The 11,292-nt window shown below is 40.3% G+C and overlaps 1 protein-coding gene across 1 annotated transcript; it reads left to right on the top strand.

Moving 5' to 3' along the window:
• Positions 1 to 6,974: 6,974 nt before the first annotated feature.
• ficd (FIC domain protein adenylyltransferase) lies at positions 6,975 to 9,874 on the top strand. The gene is made up of 2 exons (XM_042487726.1): positions 6,975 to 7,566; positions 8,369 to 9,874. Exons 1-2 carry the CDS (start codon positions 7,296 to 7,298, stop codon positions 9,448 to 9,450), a joined length of 1,353 nt encoding a protein of 450 aa, XP_042343660.1. The 5' UTR covers positions 6,975 to 7,295; the 3' UTR covers positions 9,451 to 9,874.
• Positions 9,875 to 11,292: the final 1,418 nt, after the last annotated feature.

The raw sequence follows: 11,292 nt of genomic DNA, 5'->3' as shown, positions 1-11,292 counted from the left end.
AACAGTGAAGTACACTGGTTATTTAGTTGCGGGTGTTTGAATGTCCCTAGAGGAGCCCCGGGACAGGTTGTCCTCTGCTCTTGTAGCAGAGACATCCTGACCTCCCAAATCGTCTTGTAACAGCACTTGTCATTCTGCCAATGCGTGTGTGGATCTCGCATTATAGAGCAAACCCTCCTTTTAGAGGTATTTTGTATGCTGACAGTCGAGGACAGTTGTTGCTCCCAGTGCAGCTCTCCTTCACTCTGTCATCCATTTTACAGCCCCCTCATCCCTGCTCCCTGAGCCATCCATACTCGGAGAGTGGAAAGAGAGCCACCATCCCTCTCCCTCTGACTGTCTAACGAGATCCTCTATCTCTGACACCCAGCTCTGTCACCCAGAACAAAGCCTCTTCTCAGACAGAAAGGCAAGCAGGCTGACGGCTCCACAGAGGCTGGGGAGAGAGCACGAGTCGGGAGGGGAGGAGGCGAGGAGCCTGTGCCAGAGGGATTTATTTCCTGGCCTGACAGGTTGCTTTTTTTTCCAGGTGGGCAGATGGATTTTCTACCTCTTGAAGCACAGTCCCAGCAAGTAGTGAAAAGACAGGGTGTTATTTTAATAGTCTGTGACAGGTCATCTATGGAGTGTGCTTCAAGTTAACGTGTCAGCTGGTGTGAGGACAATGCTGATATCTGTAGCAACCTTTTCCTCTACTGCAAAATATTCACTTTAATCCACACAGTTTAATGAAAAGGCCTGTAAGTCATGTCTCATGCATCACAGTCATTTAACAACACTGATACAGGAGATAAAAGCAAACTGCATGAATGCATTAAAGATAACTGACGCCTAACTTTTCATGCGACTATGCTGTTCTGATAATAATCCCAAAGTGACATGAGGCGTTTAATTGCATAAACACAGCAAAAACAGAATTAGCACTCATCAATGATTTTCACTGCAGACTCAGTTTTATCTGTTTCCACAGCTGAGGGGGTTTTAGCTCAAATGAGCATATGCCAGATGGGCATAGAATTAGTCCACAAAATGACCCGAGGGCCGCTCATTTCATGCCATCATTTCTCTTCCATTAGTTGCCCATTCTGCCATATTTGTCCTTGCTTTTCAACTAAAGCCGGGTCTAAATTCAGTTGTTGTGTAACCTCATATTGAGAAGTGGCAAACATATCACTGCTTTAATTCCCGTCTGTTGAATAAGCAACTGGGCTGCAGCCAGATAACAGAACTGATGTCTCAGTTTAGCATCCATTTACTCTGTTAACCCTCAATTTAAAGACAAAAGATCTGAATTAATTTCCTCCTCACTTCTGTTTTGGGAACACCACACCAGAAAAAGAGGAGGTTTCACTTTGAAGAAACTAGATCACAACCACAAAGTCAGCTTCATAGGAAACCTTGTTGAGCTAAATGCCAATGAACTTTTTCCAAACAACATAAGGCAAATAATAGTGATCTAAAAGTCATAGCCTGATCTGTAGGGAAATCAATCACAAACGTTATTATGAGAAAATAAACATATATATAAATATTTATTTTCTTTTTGAGCTAGATTAAAACTAAATTGTCAAAATCAAACCAGAAAATGCAGTGATATCCAGAAGTAGTATGTAGTATTTCATATGGGCTAAACTCCAACAACACTGGATCCTGCATTTCCCATAATGCATCACCTACGGCACCTTCACATTAGACCTTTCCTGCCTGGTAAAACACCCATGTCCTGCTTTACGCTGCAGGTTCCTAACTCAGGTTTTCTGTTACGAATTTGCAAACCAAGACGAGATAGCCCTGATGACATCACCATGACATGGTGTTATTTTCTCAGATTTGCCAAAACTCCTCCAGAGCCACAGACAATATTACGCAACAGTTTTCACAGGAATTTTTTTTTTGTGTGTTTCATGGCGAGTAAACTGACACCTTACAGCACTGCTGAGCTCCTCATCAGACAGCACTCCTGTGACTCAACAGAATCTGCCCCTCTTCTTGACCTGCAGAGTTGGTTTTGCTTGTATCCCAGATCGACACACAATGATGGGAAGAGGCCTAAAACCTGAAGCCCTGAGCTTTGGAGAGTAATAAAAACAGTCACAGAGTCATCTTTTAGCTCATTTCTAGCATCTAAGCAGCTGTTTTGCTGAAAGTCTTCCACACATACTGGTTGTTGCCAACACTTAAATTTACTGGAATTGAAACGGTTTTGGCAAATTTGATGATTGTTTCTGCATTTAACATTCAGGGAATATTAGAAAATATAGTACATACATTTTCTGCATGATGCTACCATAACTTAAGACAGTGATGCTCATATCCACAGTGAACATCAAAATGAAACCAGAAGGATTTGTAGACTCCCCACACACCTGATCTAACCCTCTCTGTGAGGTTCTGGCAGCCAGAGTTGAAGTGGATGATAAGTCCGTCCCCCAGAGAAGTGAGGTCTCTGTTTCACGCCTGATGGTCTCACTGGAGAGATGTGTGGAGGAGAACTTAGTTAGTCTTTTGACAGGAGGTGTGTTCCTATATATTAATAGGCAATGCTACTATTTTGTGCAACTGTCCACTATATGTCCTCCTAAACACACACTAATATATTACCATCATCTGACTGTGTTATCTGGATTTATGTATGATTTTATTTTCAGTGACGCTGTTTACTAAACACTTTTCAGAAACTGTACCTGGTTGCAGCCAGGTCTTCATCATCATCATCATAATCATTAAAAAACATAAACGCATGCAACAATCTACACAAATAAGGACAAACAGTACAAACTCAAGCTAACCTCAAATGATGACAATGCAAGAAACATAAATGCTGAACACGTTAGGTGCTGAGATCACATGCAAATTCAACTAATACATGTGCAAACAAATGAGACTTTTTTTTTTGTCCTCTGAGCAGGAACTCTTTGTCCACAGTCTGATGTATGGGCTCAAACTCCCTCTGCAGGGACTGATCAGGACAGTTCAGTACAGCCTGGGTCTTCCTCAGGACCTGCTTCAACTGCAGCTGACTCACCTCAATAACTTTTCTGGCCACATTGACAGACTTGTGTTGATTAGCCAGATTCAGGTTTTCAAACTAACACAATACAGAAAGGCAGAACAGACTCAGTGAAACTTCTATAAACAGAGACGTCACTGTACCGAACGCACTAAAAGAGTTCCTTTTTCTCAAGAAATGCAGACGTTGTTGGACTTTTTTTAGAAATTGCAAATACATCTGGTTGGAAGCTCAGCTTACTGTCAAACACCATACCCAACATTTTTGATTTTTCACCAGTCAATTACATTCCCCTCAATATATGTAAGTTTTGGGTAGGGTGCTGATGATCCTCTACAGTTAATGATCATGTCTTTGGTTTTGTGAAGCCACAATTCACAGGTTTGTTGTTGGTCGCAGCCCAGTGAAAACAACTTAATCCTTTGTTTTGAACTATTGTAAATTTATAAAATCATCATAGCAGTTGTCATTATCTTGTATTATCCTGCAGCTTCACATGGCCAATACTTTCATTTTGCTTTATTTATAAATGAATCGAAAATAGTCTTGAGGAAGTGGAGGATGAAGAAGAGTTTGGGTTTCCATTCTCTCTGGTTGTTATAGTACAGCATCTATAGCGGCCCACAGGCTCTGGAATATGCCAGAGGCCACTGGACAGGCTGCGTCTGTTGATACTTTAAGATGCACCTTAAGACACATTTTATTATTATTATTATTCCCTGGCTTTTAATTGTTTTTTACCTGGGTTTTTTTTAATTTTTTTTTTTTATGTGATTTCATGGTTTTCTTTTTATTACTGTTCTTTTTTAAAGTCTTGTTTCACTCATCTGCAATTGCATGTCTCTACACTTATACACACATACCGTATGTCTGTCTTTGTTAAGCACTTTTTTTTACAAAATCAGTTTTGCTTTTTAAAGTGCCATAAAAACGAAATAAACTTGTAACTTTACAGTGATAACAAATGTGGAGATACAAACCTGTGAAGGCTTTCTGTTCTTTTTTTTTACTCATTGCAGCCTGACTGCAGACCAGGTTTCATGCATTTGGGAGTGAAAGCCGCTTCCCAGCCAAAGAGTAATAATAAAAGTGTCTTGGTGCAGTGGCAAAATTATATAGCACTAAGTCTGATTTGAGCCACAGATACAGTAAATTCAGTCTGTATCCCGCAGGCAGCAATAAGCCGTTCCTCCCCTCTTCAATCACTGACAGCACGTTGATTACATGAGTATTACCCCAAGGTTTCTTTCATTCTTTCTGTCTTTCTTTCACCCTCTCAAAGAATAAGAAATGAATACAAACATACTCTCGGCCAGTATTAACCTGCTGCAGCCTCCTCTTTGCTTTGAGAGGTGTATGACAGAGCACATGAATAACAGGAGTAAAGAAATATAAGCAGCTCCAGCACGGCTGCTCCATTATGCTCCAAGGTGAAATTGCTGTGGGTCAGATCAGCACAGAGGGACTCTGTGTTGGTAAATGAGGTTAGTGTACGGCTCCACGGCTTACTGTGAGTACAGCGTGCAACATGACTTGACAAATTCAAAGCACCAAATTTCAGACAGACCCACTAAATCTTTAACTCTACACAAAATCATCTACATGCTTGTTCATTCATAACTTTCTCTGTGCTGTCTGTGGCAGCGCGTTGCTGCAGAGTCTCAGGCTGTGTGTGAATATCAGCTCTTTAGAGCCAATAGCCTGCCATCTGCTGAAGATACATCTAATAGGGTTGGCTTTGGCATGAAGCCAGGAATCAATCCTCATCACCACAGGCTGCTCCCAGCTGGTGGAAATGTTGATAAAGGCAATTTCACTATAAATAGATGACATCTAGAAGTACATCGGCTTTCACAAAAATACATGAAACCCAATAAAATTGAATCCCAATGACATGAAGGACAAATAGAAATGAAAGATTACAAAATGTTAAGAAAGAGGAAGCACATTAGGCTGAGGGTGGAGATACAATCTTCATATAAAGCAAATATAGATTCCCTTTTTTTATTGCCTTCACAAACTGGATTGCATAAGGAGAAATCTTGATGGAGCTGATTTTGAAGTCAAGAGTGCTGCTGCAGTCTTCAGAGGATATTCTGTGCTATGACTGTGATGTGTGTTTAACAGAGCAGTGCTGCCCTCTTCTGTTTGTTTGTACACTTACATTAAAATGAAAAGGTGAAGGACAACTATCATAAAATCAAAGAATACTAAAATGAATTGGGCAGGCAACTTTGTATTCAATTCCTAAATTCAAACTATGTAAAAAATAATTAAAAATCCTATTTTGTAACCCAATCTGAGTCCCAGAAAGTGAATGGCAGTCAATGTCATCAAGGCACAATAATTGGATTTTTTCTTTTCCTTAGTAAAAAATGACAAGGTAACTGTGATGAATCAAATCAAATACTAATCCATTTATGCTCTATAGCCAATTAATCTTTGTTTTTACGTCAGGGTAGATGCGATTGAGTGGCTTCCTGTGATAATCAACTATAGTATCAGATTGGTATTGGAAATGGCAAAACTATTAGCTCAACCAATTTTCATGAGTATTTGCACCACTTCATGCTGAAGTAATTGTGCTGGGACTGCCTGTTTATAATGAGGACAACAAAACACTGTAGGCCACCTAACGTGTAGTCGTCATAATCACACAAATTTGGAGCAATCTGCAAAGAGTTGCACCCATAGACTGTGAGCCTATATAAAGATCTTTGTATATAGTCTGTGGTTAGTTAATCTTACTTTTGATGGTGTTTAAAAATCAGAAAATAGTTTACAGTTTGTTGTTGCATCTTCTATCCCCAATGCATACTTCACCAATATTCTACCCCACTAAATACATTTGAATGATTAAGAATATTTTGTATCATATGTAATATGGGAAGTGGAATGGCTTTACAAATGTCGCTATATTCTCTGTAGGGGCAAATTAAATTTAATATAAATTTGAATTTCTCAATAAATGAATCAAGTTGTATGAAATGGCCATGTTCATCCAACAAATCAGTAACATGTAAGACATTTTTCTCATACCACTCTTGTTTAAATAGTCTTCCTGTTAATTGTAATGGCTCTATTATTCCACAGGGTGGAGACATGTGGTGTGAAATTATGGGTGAATGTCATTTTCCAGTGACGCAATACTTGTTTTTTCCATGTAATATCACTATGAATTGTTGGTATGATTTAAGTCGTCGTGTTTTTATCAATTGTAACATAATTTTTTTTTTCTCAAAGATATAATTGGCTATTATGATGATAATGTAACACATGTCTAAATTATGTTTTGGTTTTTTTTTTTATTTTAATGGGGAAATTTTTTTTAGAGCATCACCCCCCTTTTAATATTGATTGATTTCAATTCAACCCTTTCCTCTCTAAATCTCGTTAATACCAAAAAAAGCATCACATTTTTGGATTATTACAGAAACTTATTTGGTGACACCCCTGTTGTAATGTGAATATGTATTATTTTTGTTACTGTCCATGTCATTTTATTTTTTTATTGTAATTTTTATTTTAATAATATTTTAAATATCTTTATTGCCGCATGTATTGATACAATGTTTATTATGCATTATTTTCTGTGTAGCAGGTCATTTTTATTTTTATTTTTTTTTGTTTCTTTTAGTGCTCTCATGTATATCTGTGCTCGTCTGACTATTTTGCGTGTGTGTTTGGGAAATAACTCTTAATTGGTAGTTTGGAGAGGATTTCTTGCCCTCCAACTTTTTTTAAGCAGAGCTAATGTTGTACTGCTGCTGTACAGTAATCACTGCCTTACAGGCTAAAGTTAGGGCACCAATATTCCACAACACACCAATCACAGACCGTTACGAACCATTTGTTGTATTGCTGCGTTTTCAGCCAATCGGCAGCGAGCTTCAAACTGATTCTGACCAATGATACTCCAGGATGTTGACACGCTGAGACTGAGGAAGTGGATGATGTGTATTTATTGTACACAACTATACCGTCTAGCGCTGACACCGGTAACAAGTCAACCGCTGTGTAAACGTTAATTCAGTCGGTATTTTATAGTTTCATTTAGAGTCACATACATGCGACAGAGTGCTAAGTTGACCTAACTGGCGTTAGCGAACTTACGAGCTGTAAAAGTTGGGTAACTGGGTGAATTTTCGGCAGTGTTGGCGTCTCCCAGCTGTCATGTTGACCGTGTTTTCTCACCTGTCCGCCGGCCTTCGGCTCTCCTAGCCGGCGCTGGACATACATGGGGACCCGTGTGACCAGAGGATGGAGCCTGTGACCTGGGACCATCATGGCTGCTGTGACGGTGTGGAGTTATACCAGCGGCCGTCTGCTCGGAGGATGGGGCCCGCTTCTGTGTGTCCTCCTCGGCTCTTTGGTGGCCGTCCTGATGCCTCTGGTGGGGGTGGAGGATCGGTGCTGTGCCGCCCTGAAGGGCTTCGCTCAGCTCCGCTGCCAGCTGTGGGGCAGCTCCCAGCAGCCTCCAGCTGTGCAGTCCACCAGCCTCACTGTCCCATTTACTGCCCTTGATGTGCTGCCTCTGAGGTCCAAGCCGAGCAAAGGTACAAACAGTTCAGCTTAGTGCCATATGTCAAAGATAACACCGGATATCTAAGTCTAATACAGCCGGTGTAAACCGATCTCTCTGTGCGGTAGCGTTCTCCAGTCCTTCCGGCTTGTGGGCTACAATTTCTTTCGTTTTAATATCATTTCATTCACATCAATGCGACATTCAGCTTCTCAGTTCACTCAACTCCAGCACATGTCAAATTGAGTTTGTTACACTCACACCTGTCCCCGCAAACAATCGCAGGTAGGAACTAATGGAAGGAACTAAAGTCTCACTTGAGGCCAGAGGGCATCAAATAGCAACTTAATCCTTTGAAACCTGATTAAATTGTGAAAAAGGCGATGAAGAAATGACCCATAAATAGTGAGAAATTCGTAAACAGAAAATTAGCGCCAAAAAATAAGTAAAATAAAAATCAGTGGGGGTAATAATTATAATAAAGATGATAATTCTTTAACAAAATCTATTTTATTTAATTATGAATCTAGTTTTCTGGACATTTTTACCTTGCTTATTTTCATAATTTTCAAAATCCTCTCAATTTTTGCATTTTCCAAGACATTTCTTGCCTAGTTGCTCCTTGCCTCTGCCTCACATTTTGGGAAGAAATCAAACTGATTTGCTCAGGGTACAAAAGTTTAATTATTTAAAAGGCGTCTGAACGAAATGTTGCGTCAACATGTTATTAGCCATTGACTCCAATAGAAGTGGCACTATTCGTTCTTTTATAGTTTTCTTTCTCTGTACTCTGTCATCTGTGTTGGAGTTGACGCTGTCCATCATGTTCTTTGCAGAGATGCAGCTTGAGGCCAAAGCGGCGCTGCAGCAGGCTCTGGAGATGAGGAAACTGGGAAAGAGGGAGAAGGCCCACAAGCTGCTGGTGCACGCACTCAGCATGAATCCAGACTTTGTGGATGCCCTGACAGAGCTGGGGACCATTCTAGAGGAGGAGAAGGATGTGGTCCAGGCAGACCACCTGTACACCAAGGCCTTGGCCATCTCACCATGCAATGAGAGAGCTCTGGTCAGCCGGGACCGAACTCTTCCTTTGGTGGAAGAGATCGATCAGCGTCACTTCGGTATCATTGACAGTAAAGTGCGCCGGCTCATGTCTATTCCTAAAGGCAACTCTGCACTCCGCCGGGTGATGGAGGAAACCTACTACCACCACATCTACCACACAGTCGCAATCGAAGGCAGCACGCTCACTCTGTCTGAGATCCGTCACATCATTGAGACACGCTATGCTGTCCCTGGGAAGAGCCTGCAGGAGCAGAACGAGGCCATCGGTGTGGATGCAGCCATGAAGTACATCAACACCACGCTGCTGTCCAGAACAGGAACCATAACTGTCAGTGACATCCTGGAGATTCACCGACGGGTGCTGGGCTATGTGGACCCTGTGGAGGGAGGGAGGTTGCGTACCAACCAGGTGTTTGTGGGCCACCACATCCCCCCGCACCCTCAGGACCTGCAGAGACACATGCAGGAGCTGGTTCAGTGGCTCAACTCTGAGGAGGCCCTGCAGCTGCACCCCGTGGAGTACGCAGCTCTCGCCCATTACAAACTGGTGTACGTGCACCCGTTTGTAGACGGCAACGGACGCACGTCACGGCTGCTCATGAACCTTGTGCTCATGCAGGCGAGATACCCACCAATCACTATTCGCAAGGAACAGAGGGCTGAGTATTATGCAGCTCTAGACACAGCCAATGAGGGCGATGTTCGGCCCTTCATTCGCTTTATAGCCAAATGTACAGAGATGACATTGGACACATTGTTGATTTCTACAACAGAGCACGCCGTAGGACTTCCAGGAGCTGGCCAGGACCACACCTGCGCCGAATGCAAGCAGACCATCCCGATTCACAACTGAGCTGGAGACAGGAGGAGAATCTAAGAGCTGAGAGTTGCCTTTTAGTTTGACCATATTCCACCAGGATCACTCTTTTCTGCTTCAATCTTCCAGACCTGCTGAATTCATTGAAACTGCTGCAGGATGTTGACTTCTAATCTGATTTTGCTGTTTGAGGTTTGCTTCCAATTAAAAGAAACCTTTTTACCCACTTTTAGTTTCACAATATTCCCACAGAGTGTTGATGAATTTCAGTTCTCATCAGAATAAGTTTGACTGCTGGTGATGTGACGAGGGAAACTTTATCATGTTGTTTGACCTAAGAAGCTTTGTTGTGGATGTGTGAATATTTAGTTAATGATCTTTGGGATAGAGGGGCTGTCTCATAACACTGTAAGCACTTTGTATTTATTTTATTTTAAAATAAAAGTGATCTATTAACTTCGATTAAGTCTTTAAAAGTGTTTAAAAATGAACGAGGCTGTGAGTGTCATGCTGGGATCAAAGATGTTTTACATGACTTTATTAAAACAAGTTTTAGACCAGAAAAAAATATACATGACATGACCTTTTCTTTTTTGTTTTTTACAGGACCCAAAAACACAAGGGTAAAAAATGATAGATAATGAAACAAGCAGGTAAATAAATACTGTGATAGAACCAACCAACAAACAAAAAAGCCATTAATTATTTACTTCTATACCAAATTCAAAACATCAACTATAGAAATTATACAAAACAACAGCAATGCACACATACCACTTTTTAGTATTGAACATAAAACAGAAGGTGACTTTAGAGACCAACATATTTAGATTTTTTTTTTTTAGAGTAGGCCACTGTGGTGAGAGCAATACATATAGCTTGTATTCCATCTGTTTTTAAAACATAGATTTCTATTTATTACAAACTATGGTGACCTCTTTTGAAATTAGCATACTGAACACTATGTACACAAACGAAAATGTTAATATCCAAACAGGATGAGTGGGCAAATGGCCGATTTCTAAAGTGGGATAACAGAAATGGAAAAACTGCATAGATTCTCTACTTGTGTCGGAGCTGCAGACCTTTATATGTGTAGATGACGGCAACAGCTTTTTTACACAGAATACTGAAAAGCTGTCTGCCAAGTTCAGAGGGTGAAATCAACTCGACCAATCACAAAGTGACCACATTTATAAAAGTGTACTAAGGTTTCTGTTAATAGCATTCTAAGGATTCACTTTTACAGTGTACACAGAACACAGTTTCACATGTACTTTCTAGTATTTATAGCTTTATCTTAACTTGTAACGCTCTCAACTAATCCATGTCTTCTCTTGTTTAACTTGTTATTATGGATGAATCTGCCAATTATTTTCTTTATCGTTTGCTCTACAAAATTTGAGAAAACTGAAAAGTTCCCATCACAATATCCTAGAGCCTAAGGTGATATTATTAAATGTAATTTGTCCAATCAACAATCTAAAACTCAAATACACTCTGTTTTAACAAAATGGAAGTAAAGAAAAACAATAGTCTAATGCCTGAGTTCCCGAAAATAAACTCAAAATCCAATTTTTCTTAAGAAAACTGAAAAATACCCATCACAATTTTCTAGAGTCTTAGGTGATGACATCACGTGTTCTGTCCCATCATTACTGTAAAACCCAAAAATATTCTAATTCATAAAACGTAATAAAAGGAAAAACAAAAATATCACGTGAGATGCTGGTAACAGACTCAGACCTTTGAACAGACTCAACGTAGAAGATTCATTACCAAATTAGTTGCCGATAGATTTTCTGTTAATCAACTTATCGGTAGACCAAGGATACTCAACTTGCTTTTGCCCAGGGGCCACTTTTGGAAAATGACAAG

Source organism: Plectropomus leopardus, chromosome 6, assembly GCF_008729295.1.
Source record: "Plectropomus leopardus isolate mb chromosome 6, YSFRI_Pleo_2.0, whole genome shotgun sequence".
In the NCBI taxonomy this organism is placed as follows: Eukaryota; Metazoa; Chordata; class Actinopteri; order Perciformes; family Serranidae; genus Plectropomus; species Plectropomus leopardus.
This window is presented reverse-complemented; position numbering and strand designations above follow the sequence as displayed.

Excerpts from the sequence above, each read along its gene's own strand:
- ficd (XM_042487726.1), top strand. The coding sequence starts at position 7,296 with ATGGCTGCTGTGACGGTGTGGAGTTATACCAGCGGCCGTCTGCTCGGA. Across the intron at positions 7,567-8,368 it reads GAGGTCCAAGCCGAGCAAAG|AGATGCAGCTTGAGGCCAAA; the intron begins GTACAAACAGTT and ends TGTTCTTTGCAG.